The sequence below is a fragment of the Paramormyrops kingsleyae genome, chromosome 5, assembly GCF_048594095.1.
Source record: "Paramormyrops kingsleyae isolate MSU_618 chromosome 5, PKINGS_0.4, whole genome shotgun sequence".
Classification (NCBI taxonomy): domain Eukaryota; kingdom Metazoa; phylum Chordata; class Actinopteri; order Osteoglossiformes; family Mormyridae; genus Paramormyrops; species Paramormyrops kingsleyae.
In genome coordinates, this window is record NC_132801.1 from 32,351,154 (window position 1) to 32,372,834 (window position 21,681).

At 45.2% G+C, this 21,681-nt stretch overlaps 2 protein-coding genes across 2 annotated transcripts in view; one reads left to right on the forward strand and one right to left on the reverse strand.

Moving 5' to 3' along the window:
* Positions 1–21,681, forward strand: part of LOC111841952 (BAI1-associated protein 3) — a 51,460-nt gene that overhangs the window by 11,203 nt on the left and 18,576 nt on the right.
* LOC140590954 (cytosolic phospholipase A2-like) lies at positions 1,590–10,935 on the reverse strand. The gene is made up of 6 exons (XM_072712776.1): positions 10,926–10,935; positions 10,570–10,662; positions 7,710–7,754; positions 6,130–6,312; positions 3,025–3,209; positions 1,590–1,787 (listed from the first exon to the last, which is right to left on the reverse strand). The coding sequence occupies exons 1-6, from the start codon at positions 10,933–10,935 to the stop codon at positions 1,590–1,592; spliced, it is 714 nt and encodes a 237-aa protein (XP_072568877.1).

A 21,681-nucleotide genomic window follows, 5' to 3' on the forward strand; every position in this document is an offset into this window, starting at 1 on the left:
GATAAACCCTAATCATCTGACAACTCTCAGACACTCAGGAAAAGCTACTGCATGCAGACTCCTCACAAATGGTAATAAACATAAACAAATATGCAAAAACAATAAATATATGCACATGGAAAAGGACCTAGAGGGCTGTTTGGGCAGACAACCTAGATCACAGTAGCCATCTCAAAGCATTGGTTTAGTTATTCTTTATAACCAATCATTTACATACTCATAAATCTGCAAGCGCATGTACCAATTCTCACTGTCTCCATGCATCTTTCTCATTGGATGATTTGTTTTTTCTGCTTGGTCTCAGGCAAATCGGCGCGCGATCACTGTATGAACTGTTTACGACGACGGAGTCAACGACGCATTGCAGACGCTTGTCAGATATCTAGCAGGATAAATATCTGGACCTGCCGGCGACTCCAAATCCTGTAGGTATGGAAGGTGCTGCGACTGGCAATGAGTGCGGCAACCAGCCACAGCCAAGGAGAGCGTAATACATGGAGGTAAGGGGAAACCAGAGGGAGGAATTTATAAAGGTGTAAAAAGATCACTTACTAGTATGAATCGCATTTAGATATCTTGAATTCATATTCTTATTAATAAAATTAAATTTTTCTAGTAAGAATGTTATTTTTACGATGATGAGTAAGCCTTATGCTAATAAAAGATAATTTGGCTTGCCATAGGTCGTGAGGGGTGATTCACCTTCCCAGTTCAAAACATGTGACAGAACACATAGCAAGTTTGATTGGTGAGCTCATTACGTAGCTTACGAGGATTGTTCAGAATTTATGAATAGTATTTTGAACTGACCAAACCCTGTACGATGTTGAATTGGAATGACAGAATTTAATTCATTTCAATTCAATGCAATCATACAACATATGAATATATATATATATATATACACACACACACACACACACCAGTGTTAATTTTGGCAAGAATTTTTTTAGTTTCAGTCTTAGTCACTTACTGAAAATTGTATTTGGATTAAAGTCACATTTTAGTCTTTTGTTTTGTTTTAGTTAAGACTTAGTCAGTGGAACTCAGGTTTAATTTTAGTCAATTTTTAGTGAGACAGGTCACAGACAGGTTAATGATACTGAAATGGATTTTGCTGAAGGATATTTCTCCTGGCTATATAAATTCCCTTGAGTAAGCACACCTTCTACGTAAGCACACCTTATACATAAGTACACCTTATACTGTATATAAACACAATCCTGTGACACTTAGTTATCTAGGCTGAGGATGTGTTACTGAATTACCATACTTCTCTCATATTTAAACACGAATGCCTAAGGTTTGTTAGAAAAAGTGCGGATCTTTCCTTGTATGTCTAAACATACTTTGCCAATAAAGCTGATAATAGTAGAGGTGAGGAGCATGCACTGATTACAGTGCGTTGCACTGTAAATTGATAATAGTAGCTAGCAAATTTTTTTGTATTTGTGTTAAATGCTTATTTTCAGCAAACCTGCTCTACCTTCAGTCATGCATATTACAAACACTGCCCATTTCATGTTACTGGGCAACACATACTTGATTCTTTCCATTATCCCTTTTTTACTTTCATGATACCAAGTGCCTCAAGTACCTGGGAATTTGAAGTTCCTGAAGTTAGTATTGGCCAGCACAAAGTGGATGATGGTGGGACAGTTCCTCTGGCCATCTTCAGGCTTAAAGACGTAGCATTCTTTCGGGTCCTCTGGTTTAAAGACTGTGGGGTCTATCTTAGGGAAGGGCAGCTTGTTCAGATGGGCCCATTTCTCAGCCAAGCGAAGCTCCTGAGGACAAAGGTCAGAGCACCAGTAATATCTCCAGAAACTATGCAAAGAATTCTGTATAATCCTACACAAAGCTGTCAAACAGTTTTTTCTGTTTAGGAAAAATAGCCCCAAAATACATTAACCCTTTTCATTTACAAGCATACAGCGCTGTGCAAAAGTCTTTGGTAGTCAAAGAAAATGATGTTTAAATGATCTTTATATTGGTGTAAAACCACGCTTTTATGCCTGTCAAAGTGTGTTAGCTTAGACATTTCAAAGTCTCTGCTAAAATCACCCCATCATTTCCAGCAACCATCCATATACCCATGTATTTTTTGACCACTAGCACACCTCATAGAGCTAATCAATATGTCATTGACTTTTTAAATTAACTCAGTGAATTAATTTAGTGAGGTAGTGGTGAAAGTTAATGAATACATGGAATGGCTGAGGAGAGGTTTTGGAACTGAAGCGGTGTTCATCTAGCCATCCAACTAGATATCAGTAACTTTGTGGAAAACAAACTAGTTTTTGTTGTTTTACTCTTAATTTTCATATATTACAATGTTAAATTGTGTTTTCCGTTCTGCACAAATGTGTATTTACTATGTTGATAAATAGCTTTAAACATTTCTTTTGACTGCCTAAAACTTACACAACACTGTACAGTATATTACTTTCCTGAAACTGATATCAGAATGCTCATATATTTAATCGATTTAAAAGACTGAATGTAAAACTCAATCACATCAATGACATGATGACAGTGAGCAGCAGAATATTATTTTGGAAAATAACTTAGGTCAATATTTCTTAGCTTTTTAATTGTTGGAAAAATGTATTAAATAAAGGTCATGGGTTAGCAGCAAAGCTACTAATAAGTCATTCTGTCACGCCCGGGTCGTCCGATCCTCCTGTGTGCCACGCCCCCTCATTACCTCGTGTTACTTCCTGATTGTAATCACCTGTTGCTTGTTAAGTTCAGCCTGTCTTGTGTATTTAGTTCGCGTCTAAGTCAGTATCCCCCAGATCTGTCATTGTAATGTTGTTGTATGGTTGGAGTATTCGTGGATGTCTGCCCTTCTGTGCCGAATAAACCCCTTTTACCCGTCTGCTCGGCTCAACTCGCCTGCTTTCCTGCTCGCCTTATCCGCCAACATGATACATACTTATGTTAAAATTGATTTTGATGCATTTTTTAATTGTATAGAAACAACAACCTGAATATTGACCTTCTGCTTGTCAGATCACTGACCTCAAAGGGTGATGTGGAATCACTCTCCCTTTCGGAATAGTCAAAAGATATTATGAGGTCCACGCCCCTCTCTGGCCTGAGGATGAGCGGGTATGGTAGATTAAAGCTAAGGCCGCTGTCCACCATATACATCTTCTCAGTTGTCAGGTCCAGAGGCTCGTGGATGGAGTTAAACTCATGGTGGTCTGTTTCCAAGATTCAGAACAGAGAAAAGGTTTGTGGAGCATCAGTAAGTATGTTACCCACAGCACAACATAGACACAACATAGAGCTCTCCCATGACATGAGCATTTAGGCTAATATAAATTTTTTTCTGGTTTTCTAGGTTTATTGCCACAATGGTTAAACATAGATGTAGCTGACTTATTGCAATGCAGATTTCGCTGCTGTCATGCCCGGCTCCGTCCGATCCTCGTGTGTGCCACACCCACCTCGTTACCTCATGTTAATCCCTGATTGTCATCACCTGTTTCCTGTTCCTTTTGACTTGTCCTGTGTATATTAGTCCGAGTCTCCCACTATCTCCCAGATCGGTCATTGATGTAGTAGTGTCTCTTGCTTGTTGTGCCTAGTGTGCCTTTCATCCAGCCAATAAACGCTTACCCGTCCGCTTGGCTCTACTCACCTGACTTCCTTGTTCGCCCACCCGCCGAACGCAACAGAATGACCGATCTCCCTAAAGACTCACCACGGCAGGACGAGGACCTATGGCTCGTCCTACTGCACGAGGTGGGTTACTGGCGAGAGCTGCCGGATATCCGTCCTGAAAGGACAGACCTCCCGCCTGCTGCTGCCGCTGCACTGCCCGTGGCACCGTCCGAGGTGCCCACTGTGGCGCCCCCTGCTGGCCGCATGCCCGAGGTGCTCGCTGAGGCGCCCCCTGCTGGCCGCACGCCCGAGGTGCCCGCTGAGGCGCCCCCTGCTGGCCGCACGCCCAAGGTGCCAGCTGAGGTCACCGCTCTGCTCGCGGCCCGGCCTGACCCGCCTGTCCAGCCCGGCTGCACCGCCTGCCGCTACGCCCCCTGCTCTGCCCAAGCCTCCACCCGCTGCGGCTCCAGTGACTCCTTGGCCCTTACCCCAGCGAGGCCGACACCCACCGAGGCCCCGCCTTTCTGTGTCCCGAAAGGGGAGGGAACACAAGCGCAGGGCCGGGGTCCCGCCCGCCCGCCCTGCCCCCTGGCTCGCCCTCGCGCGCCTTGGCTGGGGCTCCGGGGTGGCCTGCAGTTCCTCCGGCTCTGGGTCGGCAGTTGCCTCCGGGTCCCCCCTCGGTGCCAGTCCTCGGTCCTGCCTCCGGCTCCGTGTCGGGCGCCTCCGGACCCCCCTGCTTTGGCGGGGCGTCGGACGGCGCCTTCTCCAGCTCTGGCTTCCCCTTCACCGGCCGCGGCTTCCCCCTCCTACCTGCCTATGCCGGTGGTCCCTCCCTGTCTCCTCCGTCACTCCCTCGACCCATTCCCTGTGTGGTCCCCTGCGGCTCCTGCCTCCCTCTCGCCTGCAGCCCCTCCTGCCGCCGCCCATCTGGGCTCCCTCGGGCTCCCCTTTGTCCTCCATCCCTTCCTGTCTGGTCTCCCTGGTCTGCTCCTCGTCCCTTTGTCCCTCCTGTTCCTGCTCCTTCTCCTCCTGTTGTGCCTCCATTCCCTCCTGGCCCTTTTGTTCCGCCTGTGGATGTTCCCCCTGTGTCTCCCTTCCTGGTCTGTCTGTCTGCGTTCCCCGTCCTTTGTCAGGTTTTGTCTTGGTTTCTGCCCCTCTGCTTGTTCTGCGTGTCTGGTCTGTTTCCGGTTCCCCGTGGATGTCTTGCATTTTTGTCTTTCAGGTCCTGTTCCCTCTTCTCGTCCGTCGCCTCCCCTCTGGTGCGCCCGGTGTGCGCGCCTTTGGGGGGTGGTTCTGTCACACTCAGCTCCATCCGATCCTTGTGTGTGCCACACCCGCCTCGTTACCTCGTGTTAATCCCTGATTGTCATCACCTGTTTCCTGTTCCTTTTGACTTGTCCTGTGTATATTAGTCCGCGTCTCCCACTATCTCCCAGATCGGTCATTGATGTAGTAGTGTCTCGTGTTTGTTGTGCCTAGTGTGCCTTTCATCCAGCCAATAAACCCCGCTTACCCGTCCGCTTGGCTCTACTCGCCTGACTTCCTTGTTCGCCTGCCCGCCGAACGCAACAGCTGCCACTTAAATACCTGAGCTGTTGATTGACATATTTGCTGGCATGACATATCTGCTGCTCAGGCGTCAGAAGCATCACAGAACCTCACTTGCCCTGATGTGGGGAGGCTTGATCTGGCAGATGCCTAATGTTAACTAGCAGCTACCTTAAACACAGTTAAAATGCCTAAAGTTAAATGGTCTGAAGTGTGGCTGTGTTTCACTCATAAATATTCTGTCATGAGGATGTTATGTAAATTTATTAAGTATTTTGTATTTACTCATATTTATATACAGTGGTACCTCAGTACTCAAACTCATTAGAACTCGAATTTCTTAAAAGTCAAACCAACCAGTTCGAAAAAATATGACCTAGAACTCGATCTGAATTATGTCGAAATAATGACTTACTGTCTCGTTATAACGACGTATTATGTCAAAATTATGAGATATCTCGTTATAACAACTTACTATGTCGAAATAACGACTTATTGTCTCCGAAAAAAAAATTATCAAATGCGGTTCAAGGCTTCTGTAAGTCAGAGATGTCAGTTCACCTAACTGCACAAAGTTGGACTGCAGCAGGAAACCCATGCAAGATGGGAAGAACATCTGAACTGCACACACACACTGAGTGGGAGCAGTATTTAACCCCCATCCAAGGATGTGTGAGATGACGCTGTCCACTAGGCTGGTTCTTCTTATTTTAAATGGAAAAAATGAGCACTAAAAATGTTTTATAGTTTTATAGGTTCGTTTGGTTTGTGTTTCTTCTCCCCAATATTAGCTACAAGTCCTTCCAGCAACGATGCCAAAACTTCTCACAAGAGGTTCATGAACCATTAGCATTTACTTTGAAGCCTGTCAGTTTATAGAGGCAGTTTCTACCTATCCTGCAGTCATGGTTTCCATCATCTTTCATTGCTGAGTTTCTGGTCAGAAAGACAGACTTAACAGACCCAGACCTCTGACTTTTGTCGCCTTCTTCATCTCCGGTGCCGACTCCTTAGGAGTTGAGGATTGGACAATGGGGCTCAACTTTAAGCCTTGCATGAAGCTGTGCACCTTGCTGGCCCGGTACTTGCGCCCAAAGAGAGCGGGGAAAGTTGTCTGAGCCCACTGCAGTATGAGGGACCATTGAATCCCACCTGCATTATGCACACAGGAGAAAAACAACAATGGCCACCAGCAGGTATGCACCTTACAGTACAGCTGAATAGAGACATGCACAGGATTACAACCCATATCTACTTCTGGTTCTGACCTGAACATGGTTCGTTGCCAAAGTTTTCATTTCCCATAATACTATCGGGCTCCAAGGGTTCCATAAAACCAAAACATTTCACAGGTTTATAAACTACAATGGGCAACACTCAGTTCATGCATTTAATACACTACATGGACAAAACTGTTGGGACACCTGGCCATTGCACCTCCACAATAGTTCATGCACCACTGCCTGCTAAAGGTGAGGTGATACACCGTTCCGATTTGTTCATTGCATGTTATACCCAAAACACGGCACTGAATAATTAAGAGTTAGGACAACCCTTTTCCGCCTTGTGCTGGCACAAAGCCTGTTTTTTCCGCGGGCAAAATAGTGAAATTGATTTGGACCAGAGCATGTGAGTGGAGTGGAGCGGTGAGAATTTCCGCTCCTCACCACGAGGCTGTTGGCTCCGCCCGCTCCTCCGCTCTAATTCGCACTACGCCGCTCCTCGCTCCACTAAAATTTCCTCCAGTCAAATCGCTCCACGCTCGCTCCAATTTAAAAGAGGGACAAATAATCTGCATGCTTAACAAATGTCACCTTAAACTGAAGCCTTATATCATAAAGAAATATGAGCAATGGCAATATTGCCACTCAGAACAGAAAATATTTATTTTTAAGCAACATATAGGCAACAACGGACACGTTTGGCAATGGCATTCCACACAAAAATAGGCTTAAAAATAAAGGAATCAGTGGGCTTAATAGCCTAAAGAATATACAGGCTAAGCATCCACGTTTTAAATTCCTCAATTTTTTTTCTGTTGATGCTGCTAACTAACTTGCATAGGTGGCATACTATGACACTACCACGCTTGAATTCAATGACCTCTTCAGATGGACACATTTCTTTCACGAATGTTTGTAAACCTGACTGCATGGCAATATGCTTGATTTTACACACCAGTAACAAAGGGGCTGAATGAAGCACCTGTATTCAATGATTAAGAGGTGTCTCCCAGTACTTTTGTCCATAGAGTGTATATACATACTACCCAGATAAATAGCCTTATTCACCAATGAACCAAAACATTATGACCTGTCCCACATGAAGCGGATATTATTCATTATACCATAGAAACAATGCATGTCTTGGTCTGGGATATAATAGACAATCAGCTGATATTAGGTACTCACAGTCAATATGTTGAATACAGATGAAATGGGCAGAGATAAATATCTGAGTGACTGACAAAGGCCAAGTCATAATGGCCAGATGACTGGGTCAGAACAAAGATTGTGCTGTGCACACGGTCCGCCGTGGTGAATACCTACCAACGCTTTTCGGAACATGGGAAAACAGGGATCTAACAGGGCGTGCTGGAAAACCAAAATATTTCACAGGTTAATATACAGTATGACAATGGGCATCACTCAGTTGTTACATTTGATATGTACCTACTGCCCAGATAAATAGGTTCCAGAAATATCAGTACCCCTCAAGAAAGTGAGCAAAAACATTCACATAATATAGATAATACATACAATGATTCTAATTTTCCTCAAATATCTCAACAAATCTCTAGCTATTCATTTCATTTAAAAAATCCTTATAAGTCTTGGTATATCTTTGGAATAATTTATTCTGTAAAAAAAAAAAAAACGTGGCAAAATCATTGGCACCCTTGAAGAATATTATAAATAAAACCAAAGGAATTTGCATCTTTGGGGAAAAAAATGTGACTCAATATTAATTTCAGTGTCTAGAAGCTTTATCATTGTCTATGACCATGTCCTGTTTCATTGGGGTAAACATAAGACCATAAGAAATTTACAAACCAGAGGAGGCCATTCGGCCCATCAAGCTTGTTTGGGGAGAACTTAACTAACGGCTCATAGTTGTTAAAATCTTATCCAGCTCTGATTTAAATGAACCCAGGTTTTTGGCTTGCACTACACTAGCAGGAAGACTTTTCCATACTCTAACTACACACTGTGTAAAGAAGTTCTTTCTCAAATTCAGTTTAAAATGTTCTCCCACTAATTTCCACTTATGGCCACGAGTTCTACTATTTAAAGTAATATTAAAGTAGCCATTTGGCTGAACAGCATCCAGACCTGTTAGAATCTTATAGACCTGGATCATGTCCCCCCTTAGTCTCCTTTGCTCAAGGCTAAACAGATTCAGTTCCGCTAACCTCTCCTCATAAGACATTCCTCTAAGACCAGGAATCATTCTTGTAGCCCTGCCTTGCACCCTTTCCAACGCACCAATGTCCTTCTTAAGGTATGGTGACCAAACCTGCACACAATATTCTAGGTGGGGTCTTACCAAGGAATTGTATAATCGTAGCATCACCTCCCTTGACTTAAGCCCTCCACCAAACCCCCATGAATCCTAACTGAATGGGTCGCTTTTTGCTGTGAATTTTGGGAGTCTGTGCAACGTCGGGACCACAGCTCTCGCGTTACTTCTAAAAGGGGAAGGAATTATATTCAAAGTCTTTAATAGTGCCCGATTTTAACTAACGACCAAATTATGTCGATATAAACTGTATTGTGTCCTCCTTTATCTGGTTTTGATAATATATCGATATTCCGTAAATATCCGATAAACAGCCCAGCACTAATTGGTCCGTCTTGTTTCATTGTCACCCCGAAACTTGTGTGGATTGCTCCAGAAAACAGCCCTGGTTCCATTAGCCCCGGTAACAATGGCAAAACGATGGCCAGAGTAACTCAACACTTGAAGAATGAAAGTCAGAATAGGGCTGTCTGGTGTTGTTGAGTCTTGTATTCTGTGACAATCATCTTGTTTTGGAAGTGTGTGTCTTGGAATACTTAAAAATAAAATATTCATAAGGGATGGATGGAGTTTTACTTACTGTAATAGATCATGTTTGTTACCATGAAACGGTAAACATACAGGGCTCTAATCCACATGGTTACTGTATTGTATAATGGAATCGGTAAATTCTGCTGCTTTGATGTGTTTAAACATCACAGATAATCATTGTGAAATAGTAAAATAACAGGTGAATATGTCCCCATAATTTAAATCAGAAAAGGCAGAATTCTTACTTTAGGTACTCTGAGAGTAAAGAAATAATGCAATTTATGGAAGGCGCAAGATATATGTATATTGGTTTGTATATTTAGTGTCTGCCCTGTGCTGCCTTATGCTGTTTTACACAGTCTTAATTACTTCTGTGTAAGAAGCGAAATTTTCTTTGTGTTATCCATATGTTGACTATGTGCAGCTGTCTTTTTATGTCTGCACATTGAGCCTGGAGATACGCAATTTTGTACAGCTATGCTTCCGTTGTTGTACTGTTGTATGGTGTGAATGACAATAAAGTTCACTTATATAAATTATTTGATTCAATAGTCAGTTCCTGATGCCAGCATTTGGATTGAGTGGGCTGCTAGCCTTGGTGCACATGAACCTTTCCAGCGTTGCTATTCTCTATAGTAAATGCTGTTCTGCATATCAGGCAATCTGTGCACTGACTGGTGTGTTTTTATAGGTGAAGTACCCCTACGGAAATGCAGGCGGCCCAATCCGGGACCAGCGCATAAGTCTCCCAAGCATTCGTTTCCTGTCTCCAATGAGACATGTGAGGCTGTGAGGTCCTGGAGCTCAGCGAGCAATTTCATTTTCATTATATTTACATACTTGCAGAAGCCATATTGATAGATAAATATTTATCTGAAAAGTTTAACATCACTAATTGAAGGACTAAGGCAGCAAGAAAACGCATTTAAAAGTTTTGTTTTCCTCCTCGTTTAAAAATGGCTAGTCGCTCACAGAAACCTGCTACAGCTAGCAAGAAGGCTACCACTGAGGGTGATGCACAGCAACTTTCTTCGGATTCGGTTGAGAAAATTATGACAGCGATACACAATAGATACACAAACTGCTGTCCTCTGGCAAGAAATAACTTCTATCCGCCAAGAGTTGCATTCTACGGCTAGCTCCTTACAGACTGCTAATGCACAGCATTCCAAGCGTTTGGACGACCTCGAGCAGTCTACCACGGCGTGGAGCTCTACAGTCTTTACTTTGGAAACTGCCGCAAAAAAACTGCAGTCAGATGTGTGTAACCTGACAACTAAATGCATGGATTTGGAAGCCCGTAGCCGGCATCAGAATATTTGGCTTGTTGGAATAGAGGAGGGCTAAGAGGGGACCAACCCGTGGCAATTCTGCGCGACTGCTTTGAAGGAGATACCGAACCTGGAGGAAACTCCACGTCTGGACCGGGGCCACCGTTCATTAGCACCGAGGCTGCGGGAAGGGGAGAGGCCAAGACCATTCATAATCCGCGTACATCATGGTGACATGAAGGATCGCATCCTTCGCCTCTCCAGCCAGAAGAAGCAGCTGTTTTACAAGGAGAAGCGTGTGCACATCTTTCCGGACTTCACTCCGGAGATAGCAAAGAAGTGAGCTGCCTTTAAAGAGGCAAAGCAGCTCCTTAGAACTGTTAAGGATGTGAAATTTGGTCTCCGTTATCCAGCTACATTTGATGGCGAGGAAAAAACCTTTACCGATCCTCATCGCGCCATCTCGTATATAAAGACTACCATTCTCCTCCATCATGATCAGGTACAGACATAACTTTCAAAAACGGTCAGTGTTTTTTAAGTGACCGAACTGTACAGGTTTATTTCACCGTCAGTGTCAAAGTTGAATTAACCAGGTCTATAGCCTACTAAATGCAGATAGTGCTATGTTGCTCAATTTATGAGAAAGACATTTATTTTCCCTTTTTTCTCTCGGTTCTTATTAGTCTATGGCAAGGTTTGGTGTAGGCACTTTTTTCAACATGCCAGGAATTCTTGTTCTCTTCCTCATATAAATAGGCTATGTGTTATGTTCGCTGGCGAGTGGGGAAGCAGGCGAGTAGAGCCAAGCGGTCAGGCAAACGGGGTTTATTCAGGGAAGACAGGGTAAACAAGCACGGACTGGCACGAGACTTGACAACATCAATGACCGATCTCGGAAACAGTGGGAGACGCGGACTAATATGGACAAGATATGGTGAACAGAACAGGCCACAGATGAGAACAATTAGGGATGAACACGAGGTAACGAGGTGGGCGTGGCACACATTAGGAGAGGACGGAGCAGTGCGTGACATAACCCCCCCCCAAAGGCGCGCACACCGGGCACGCCCGAGAGGAGGCGACGGACGAGACGAGGGGCCCAAAACCTGGAAGACAGAAGCAAAACATCAACCAGACACCGGAAACAGGACAGAGACACAGAACAGGAGCAAGGACGAAAAGAAAGACAGGACACGACAAAGAACAGGAAAGGCAGACAGGCAGACAGAGAAGGGAAACACAACAGGAACACCCACAGGTGACACGAAGGGGCCAGGAGTGAACAAAGGAACCAGAGGGGGACGAGGAGCAGAGACAGGAGGGACAAAGGGACGAGGAGGGAACAGAGGAGACACAGAGGGCGGAGGAGCAGAGACAGGAGGCAGAAAGGGAAAGGGAGGAGGAACAAGGGGCGCCTGAAGGACCCCAGACAGGCGACGGGCAGCGGCCGGAGGGGCCACAGGCGAGAGGGAGAAGGGAGCAGGAGGGAACCACACAGGGGCCGAGGGAACGGGACGAGGGAGAGACGGAGGGGACACGGAGGGAGCAGGAGGGAACACCAGCGAAGGCGGGCAGGAGGGGGAAGCCGCGGCAGGCGATGGCGCAGCCGGAGCCGGCGAAGGCGCCGCCCGACGCCCCGCCAAAGCAGGGGGGCCCGGAGGCGACCGACATGGAGCCAGAGGCGACGCCGAGGACCGGCACCGAGGCACCGGGAGGGGACCCGAAGGCGACCGCCGACCCCGAGCCGGAGGACCCGCAGGCAGCCACCGAGCCACAGCCAGGGGCCGAACGGGCGAGTCAGGGGGCAGGGCGGGTGGGACCCGGGCCCGACGCCTGTGTCCCCGTCCCTTACGGGACACCGAAAGGCAGGGTCTTTGGGGGTGTTGGCCTTGCCGGGGCAAGGGCGGGGGAGTCATAGGAGCTGAAGTGGGTGGAGGCTCGGGCAAAGAAGGGGGCGTGGCAGCAGGCGGTGCAGCCGGAGCCTCAGCCAGGACTGGCGAGCCGGGCTGGACGGGCTGGACAGAAGAGCTGGGCTGGATGGGCAGAGAGGCGGCCTCAGGCAGGGCCGTGGGCAGAACGGGAGTGGCGGCCTCAGGCAGGGCCGCGGGCAGGACGGGAGAGGTGGTCTCAGGCAGGGCCGCGGGCAGGACGGGAGAGGCGGCCTCAGACAGGGCCGCGGGTGTGTGGTCAGCAGGGGGCGCCTTGGCGGGCGCCGTCTTCACTTGGCCAGCAGGGGGCGCCTCGGCGGGCACCTTGGGCGTGTGGCCAGCAGGGGGCGCCTCGGCAGGCGCTTCGGGCGTGCGGCCAATAGGGGGCGCCTCGGACAGAGCGGCTTCCTCCGCTGCAGGCGTAGGCGAAGCCAGGCCCTCGGGTGGAGCTGCAGCGGGCACCCTCAGTTCCTGGCCAGCAGGGGGCGCCCCGACGGGAGCCGCCATCACGCGGCCAGCAGGGGGCGCCGCGGCGGGCGCCGCCATCATGCACCCAAAGCGCACCCAAAAGGAGCGCACCCAAAAGGATCTTACACGCTGGTCCACACTGCCATTATCATTAGCTGGGCGAATTAGTATAATTAAAATGAACATCCTTCCCAAGTTCCTATTTTTATTCCAGTGTATTCCCTGTTTTCTTACAAAAACATTTTTTACAAAACTTGATAGAGTTATTTCAACTTTTATCTGGAATAATAAAACACCTAGAATCAGGAAGTTGTTTCTGCAAAGACCTAAAAGATATGAAGGAATGGCTCTGCCAAATTTTCTAATTTATTATTGGGCTGCTAATATCAAATGCCTACTGAATTGGCGTTGGGACACATCCTCTATTGATCTTCCAGGCTGGCTGCAAATCAAATCTACTTCTTGTGGTCCAATCTCACTTTCAGCTCTTTTGTGTTCATCTATTCCTTTACATGCACCCCAGACCTGCCGGAATCCAGTAGTGCTTCATTCACTAAGAATCTGGTCTCAGTTTCGTAAACATTATGGCCTAGCCTCCATGTCTGTTTACGTCCTTGTCATGGCCAACCTGCTATTTCCAGCTTCTCTATTAGATAATGCATTCAGACAATGGTTTAAAAATGGAGTGTTGAATATTATGACGTTATATAAGGATGGCGTCTTCATGTCATTTGATCAGGTTAGACAGGAGTTTGCTCTGCCAGCAAATCACTTTTTCAGATACCTACAAGTTAGACATTTCATACAGAATAACATCAGTCATTTTCCTTCACTACCTCAGACATCATTTCTTGATTCAATCATAGAAACTCAGCCAGAGGTTAGGGGAACCGTCTCAAAGCTGTACACAAATATATTTGACATGGAAGGTTCTTCACTGACAATAGTAAAAGAAAATTGGGAGAAGGATATGGGTACAACTATTAATGATGATCAATGGTCTAACATACTTCAAAGAATCCACTCCTCCTCTATTTGTTCGAGGCACTGCCTCATTCAGTTCAAGATTGTACATAGACTTCACATGTCTGGGGTTAAGTTATCCAAGATTTACCCGGGGGTTAATCCTATTTGTGACAGATGTAGACAAGCACCTGCTACTCTCTTTCACACTTTTTGGTCATGTCCAAGTATGACTGCATTCTGGTCTTCAATATTTGAGGTGTATTCTGTGATTTCGGGGGTAACATTTGACCTTGGTCCTTTTATCGGACTTTTTGACGTACCATTGAATGATCTCCTATTACGAAAGACACAATTAAATTGTATAGCCTACTCCTCCCTTTTGGCTCGGCGACTCATTCTTTTAAATTGGAAAAATGAGGAAACCCCCCTCCTTTGGCAGATGGATATGTGGTGTCATGTTTTTCCTTAAGATTGAAAAGATTAGATATGCATTGCATGGATCAGTGGGAAAGTTTGATATGGTATGACATCCTTTTATTTCTCATATAGAACAGCTGACAATGCACCTTGACTCTGGATAATGTGTGATGTGTACAAAGTAACTGAGTGACTACTCTGGACCCTGTGTTTTTTTTTTTATTTGTCTTGTGGTGTTGTGTTTATTTGTCTTAATGCTTGTATCCGTGGGGGGTTTTTGTATGTCTGAAAAAACCAATAAAAAATACATTGACAAAAAAAAGAAACAATTGCATAACATAGGATACCATAAAATCAAGATAGGATAGGTTAAAAGAAGAAGTTTAAGATAAAATTGTATAAGATAAAGGATAAGATTAAGATAATGATAAGTAGAGATAAGGTTAAGATAACATTATATAACATAACATAGGATACGATAAAATTAGGATAGCTTACGATAAGGTTAGAATAAGATTGTATAGCATAAAATAATATATAATATTATATATAAGGATAGGATAGGTTGTATAACATTAGATAACATAGGATATGATAAAATTAGGATAAGATTGTAAAAATCGAACGCGAGAAACCGTGAAATTTACGTGACGTCCCCTTGTCCGCAACTGAAAGCGAACACGGAAAAGTGAAGCATCAATTGGCCTTAAGTGTCACGCCAGATGCGTTAGTTGGCAACCCTGTTAAGCCCCCTAGACCCCGTCCATGAAAGAATCATGATGGCCATTGAAAGGATGCAGGCAGACACTGGAAACAGTATTGAACGCCTGGTCCAGACCATTCAAAAAAATCCCCCTGGCCCGGCGTCCATGGAGAACATGTGTTTTGAGAAGCCCTGCAGGACAGTGCAAGAGCTTGAGGGATTCAAATTGCAGTTGGAGGGCCCAGAACAAAAACAAAAGATGGTATGTTGATATGCCATATTGCTGTTTAAAAGGGTTTGTCTAATAGCAACACTAAGAATTGTTTTTAAGTATTTATCTTCATATGTTGTATAGATCCATTTTTTTAGTCTGATGGGAGGCTGCAGCATTGGGGACGTTGTGAGGAGAATCCTCAGAAAGATAGCTACAAACGAGGTCTGGTCACGTTACGGCCTGAAAGGCCGAAAAGGAAAGCTGTCCTTCTTGGGAACAGCACTCCACCATGTTGTTTTAAGTAAGCTTCTAAAAGACCCTTCTTCTTATAATCATGCATATGTTTGAAACAGAAAATTAAAAACCACATATATCGCTAAATGAATTACCTAGTATGTTAAACGGTTAGATTTCACAAAATGTTGTCCATTACATTGCATAGACCCATTATTTAATATTTATTAAATACTGCATTTTTTCTAGGAGCTTGTGCTGCACAATTTCCGAGGTTTAGCGAGAAGGACATTGAAAATTATATAGGGGATACCCTAAAACACGCACCTCACCGTGCAAAGATCCACCCGATACCTGTAAGTTTTTTTTGTTTTTCTTCGGAGCAGTTAACACTTAAAACTGCACTGCACATTGATGCCATTTTTAAATTCATAGTACCTGTTCACTTAAATCGGACAAGCCAAGGTTGTCACGCCCAGCTCGTCCGATCCTTGTGCGTGCCACGTCCCCTCATTACTCACGTGCACTACCCCGATTGTGATCACCTGTTTCCTGTTATTTCGGCTTGTCTTGTGTATTTCAGTCCGCGTTCGAGTCTGTTTCCCCAGGTCCGTCATTGATGTTGTTAACCGAGTGCTCCCTTGTCTGCTTGTTCTCCATAATAAACCCCGTTGCCCTTGGATTGCAGTCTCCCTGATCCTGCTATCCCGCACCCCACTCGCTCGCCCGTCACCCGGTCGTGACAAAGGTGCTGTAACATTTTATGGCAACATAGGAGGACATCCAAGATATTAGTGTAACTCGTTACTTTTATTACCCTTCACCTTGTCTCTCTATTAAACCTTTGTTTCTGTCACAAATTCATGGACACCTACTCATAGTCTAACCACTAATAATCTCACTTTTCTCTTATATTTCCACACTTTACATGGCAAACACATTTGGTTAATATGCTAAGTTACCTCATAGCCTGTACACCTAAGGGTAATCAAAAGCAATTAAAAAGTAAATGAAGTGACTGGAAAATATTGTTATTTATGATTTTCAGGCAGCGAAAGAAGAACCTGGGCCATCTACACGACGACAAATTCAAGACAGTGACTGAGTTTTCTCTCAAACGTTTCTTTTTTATTGATAGTGTTTTTGGATGGTTTCAGCTCAGTTTGAGAAAAGAACATTTTAGATGTTACTACAATGACTGAAATAATTGTTTCATGTAAATAATTTGTTTAAATAATTGTTTTACATTTTTGGTCCAAAACCAAAACATATCTCTCTCGCTCGAATTATGAACAATAAAAGAAATAATAAGAACTGAAATGCATTGGATATAATTGTTTTATAGCGTAAACACATTTTGGTATTATTGCATATATTAAACTTTAAGTCACCTAAATGTTGTGCAAAAGTCCCTGTAATATTACTAAAGTTCTGCAAACGATCTGAGTTGTGCTGTACGAAAAATCCACCTGCACACATCATTGCGATGTGCGCATGCACAATATTACTCATCGGATTAGGTACTGTTTTGTGTCTGTTGTTGCAGCTTGGGGCAGCACCACTAACCTATTTGTCATACTATGTTAATTGGTAGATAATAACAAGTCCTATTTCATTACAGGTTATTTCGGGTAATCTCTCCTTTTCTGTTGTATAAAAATCTCAATATTACTCACGGAAATATCACATATGGCAATGTGATCGTACAGCCCTAGCTTTGAGAAGGTGGTGCAAGAACTAAAAAATAACATTCCAGGTAGGTCCCCTAAAGGTTACAGTAATTGTCACTCAGGATCTATAAAAATCCTGGGAAAGTGATGAAAAGACCAAATAGGACCAAAAAGAACATTAAAGTTTGGTGCCCGAAATGTTCCCAACACGTCCTGAAATTTCCCCGAATGTTCCGAAAATGATGTTCCCCGAACGTCTAAAGAACTCCACATCGTGACATCCCGGGAACGTTCTGGGAAGGTTACACAGCAACGTCCTTTACACTAATGGGTATATTCTCTGAATGTACGAGGAATGTACAATTTCTAACTGGGTAGACTCCATTCTTGTGTTTGTCCCTAAAGAGAACAACCAGGATAGTAAATGCTGGAAACCCATCCCGACCGGAGTCCATCCCTTACCGGTGGCATAGTAACCCGAAAGTGTTTGTGAGTGTGGTTTATGTCAGATTAGGAGAGCTGAAATGAACCTTTTGTTGGATGATAGCCGGTGACCAAAATAAGAGCTAGATCACAGAAAAGTGTTTCAAAAGCGACAGCGTCAAAGTGAAATGCAACGCTGGATGGAAGTTTTCTAGTCCTGATGAAGGATGTAGAATCGGAATCAGAATCCTTTTATTAGCCAGATATGTTTCCAAACAAGGAATTTGCCTTGGTGGTGCTTTTACATGACATTACAAAGAACATACCACATTTAGCAAAGACATATGCAGAAAGGTAATAAACAATAGACTGGCAATTGGGTAATATGATAATTATATGATAATTAAGTTTATTAATGGCAGTAATGATGGTAAAATGATATTTATATATGTGTGTACATAGTAATAATTGTAGTATCAATATAAAATATATAAATGGTATAATAATTTAAAGGGCTCTTAAATGGTGCCGTTATTAAGTAGCAGCCAAGTCAACTATATGTGCAAGAGTGCAATATGTATACAGAGTTTGCAGTATGTGTGCATAATGTGCAAGAGTGCAGAATATAATCATAGAGGAAGTTTATCAGTTGTTCACTGGTTATGCTGGTGGATATTTCACTGCAGCTGACGATTAATTGAACGTCCATTCAGAGACTGGTTTGGTTAATGAGAGAGACTGCCTGAGGGGAGAAGCTCTTGGCGTGTCTTGTGGTCTTGGTTCTGATTGCCATGAGTCTTCTCCTGGAGGGTACGGCTTGAAAGATTTGGTGAGCAGGGTGAGATGGGTCCTCAAATATTTTGTATGCCCGTTTCCTGGTTCTGGTGATGTACAGTGTCTGGAGGGTAGGCAGGTTACTGCCGATTATTCGCTCTGCTGAGTGGATGATGTGTTGCAGTCTGGCCTTCTCTCGTTCAGTGGCTGATCCAAACCAGGCTGTGATGGAGGAGGTGAGGATGACTCAATTATTGCAGCGTAAAACTGGGCCATCGTGGTTATAACATGTTATTTTGGATCAGGCACGGACAGTTGTGAGAGTTCAGTCCGCATTAGCTCCGATAGAATAGTATTAAATGCAAAGCTAAAGTCCACAAACAGAATCCTTACATATGCCTCAGGGCACTCCAAGGGTCGGAGCAAGAAATGGACTCCAGTGTTCACTGCGTTGTCCACAGGTCTGTTGGTTCTGTAGGCAGACTATAGAGCAGGGGTGTCAAACTCCAGTCCTGGGGGGCCAGAGCCCTGTGTAGCTTAGTTCTTTCCCTGTTCCACCACAAATGATTCAGCTCAAGAGCTGTGTGGTAATTAGCACAAGGAGTTGAATCAGGTGTGTTAAACGAGGGGAAACCCAAAAATGTGCAGGACTCCGGCCCTCCAGGACTGGAGTTTGACACCTGTGCTATAGAGGGTCAAGCGATGGGTCTGTGATGGTTTTAAGGTATGACAGCACAAGTCTCTCAAAAGCCTTCATTACCACTGATGTGAGAGCCACCAGTCTGTAGTCACTGAGGCAAGAGACTCTGGGTTTCTTTGGAAATGGTGTTATTGTGGATGATTTAAGACACAAAGATCCAGTGACTGGTTGAAAATATCTGTGAAGACAGGTGATGGTTGATCTGCACAGTGCTTCAGAGTGGCTGGGGAGACAGAGTCTGAACCAGGAGCTTTGCTTGTATTCTGGCTACTGAAGATCTTGTTTACATCTCTGTCGTTGATTCTCCTGGGGAGGTGGCTGGACGTGGGGGGGGGGGGGGGGTGAGCTGGGTATAGTGTGGGCGAGGTGTGAAGGTACCCAGGTGTGAAGAAGGCCATTGAAAAGGTGAGGGCTGTATGATGCGCAAATGTGGCTTTTCAAACCCGCAGTAGAATTTGAACAGGTTTTTGTCACCACTCCTGTAGGCTACATCTTTTGTTTTAGGAAGCTGCCTGAGTTCAGTTGTAAACCATGGTTCGTCATTATTATAGCTGACAACAGACTTTTTGGGAATGCGAGAGTCCTCGCAGAAGCTTATGTGCCATGTTACAGTGTCCGTGTATTCATCCACGCTGTTAGTAGCAAAACATTCCAGTCTGTCGAGTCAAAGCATGATTTTAATTGCTCTACTGCTCCACATGTTCAGTGTTTCACTCTAGTAACGACAGGTTTAGCAGTTTTCAGATTTTGTCTGTATGCTGGAATTAGATGAATTGTTGCATGGTCAGAGTTTCCTAGTGCAGCACCAGTCATTTTCTGTCATTAAAATGTGACGTCTTTTCAGTCACCTATTTATTTGTTTTGGCTTTTTCTTATTATTATCTATGTGTTCATTGTAATTGATTAATAAGATTATTTATTTTCATTATTATTTCTTTTTCACTTATCTTTGAAATGTGATTTTGACATTTTAATTTGATTGTATCCTTGTCTTTGTAAAGCACTTTGAATTGCCTTGTGCCTGAATTGTGCTATATAAATAAACATGCCTAAAATCTTTGACGATGACAATGTGCCCAGCCGGCTGTGAACTGTTCGTGCGCTTCAAGAGATTTGTAGTTTTTAAACTCTTTAAAAGTGTACGCACTAATGACAGAAACTAGGTGGTTGACTGTGTCCCCATTAGAAAGCCAAGGTAGCACATCGGGATCCCTTGTCCATGTGTTTGCTGGCATTTCATAAGGGTCGACGAGGACACCATAGACAGTGGCATACTCTCACTGTTCTTCGCTTTCTCCATCTTTGCATTTCTTGCAGTGTGAAGATCTGCGAGCTGTTTAATTTTAGTGACCACTCCTTTTCAGGATTATGTCGTATATGTTTAACATTAGTTCAAAGTGTGGAAGGGAAATTTTAAGTAATGGTAGGCCAGGGTTGGGAGGCATTGTGGGATTGTTCTTGTGTCTCAGGTTTTGTTGTTTTGGGGATGGTGCCGTGTGTCCTTGACTCACAGCCACCTGCACGGAACCAGCTTTGCAGGCCACAGACCTTGGAGAACTGGGCTGAAGGGAACATCGCCGGGGGGAGAAAGGGGACCTGCAGGAAGCCTTGAAATGTAGCTGCTATACTATGCTAGATGCAGTTTGTTGTATGGTAGCATTTGAACACAAAAGCAAGTTATGTACCCATAAGGGTTGTATATGTTTACGCTAAAGTCTTTATTTAGGTAATATAGGGTTGGGGTTTCCTTTACTGATAGCGTTGTGAGCCATTGCATGAATTGCATTGTCACGTGGCCAGAGTGGTGGCAGCTGCAGGGACTGCAGGCAGAGCAGGCAGGACAGGCGGGTCAGGTGGGTCAAGCAGGACAGGAGAGTCAAGCTGGACAGGCGGATCAGGCGGTGCTGCGGGCAGATCGGCGGCGGCAGCAGGCAGTGCAGCCACGGACATATCAGCGGCAGCAGCCGGCAGCGCAGCCGCAGGCAGAGCGGCGGCAACAGCAGCAGCAGGCGGTGCCACGGGCAGGTCTGGAGCATGCAGGTCCGGAGCCGGCAGGAGGGGTGCTGAGCGCGTGGGCGCCCTCCCTTGTAGGGCTTTGGGAACCCGGGGAACGGCGTCTCTTACGGCGCGAATTCCGCCGTGCCCCAGACGCTCCGGCCGATAGAAGTAAACCTCCATCGGAGGCGGCTTCTCCGGATGGGAGCTGGCCAGGCTGGTAGCGGCGGTGTCATCCCAGGCGGGGAGGAGAGAGCAGGCTCCCAGGAAGAGTGATGGAGTCTCTTCCTGCTGCTTCTCCCCTCGCTCGGTGAGCCGGCGCAGTAGCCGACGGAGGCATTTCCGGGCTCTCTGGAGCGGGTATTCCTGCCCGGCTGGGCGGTCCTTACCAAGGAGGTCCGTGCCCCGGTTAGCCAACTCCAGGGCTATGGGGTCCTCCTCGACCTCTGGCTGGGAACGCCAGTACACAAATTCCTGCAGCAGACCGAGCCGATCGTGCTCGGTCTGCTGCTTTGTGCTTTTTCGGAGATCAGTCATTCTGTCACGATACGGGGTGGGCGAGCCGTGGAAACAGGCGACATGCAGCCAGAACGTCAGGTAACCGGGATTTATTTACACAGACAGACAGACAGGCACGGACATCTACGGACAGTACAACAATGACTGATCTGGGGATGACTGACTCTGACAAGGACTAAATACACT

Coding starts and splice junctions, on each gene's coding strand:
- LOC140590954 (XM_072712776.1), bottom strand. Junction 6,313..7,709: donor CCATGTTCCGAAAAGCGTTG/GTAGGTATTCAC, acceptor TGCATAATGCAG/GTGGGATTCAATGGTCCCTC. Junction 3,210..6,129: donor GAAGGCGACAAAAGTCAGAG/GTCTGGGTCTGT, acceptor TCTTGGAAACAG/ACCACCATGAGTTTAACTCC.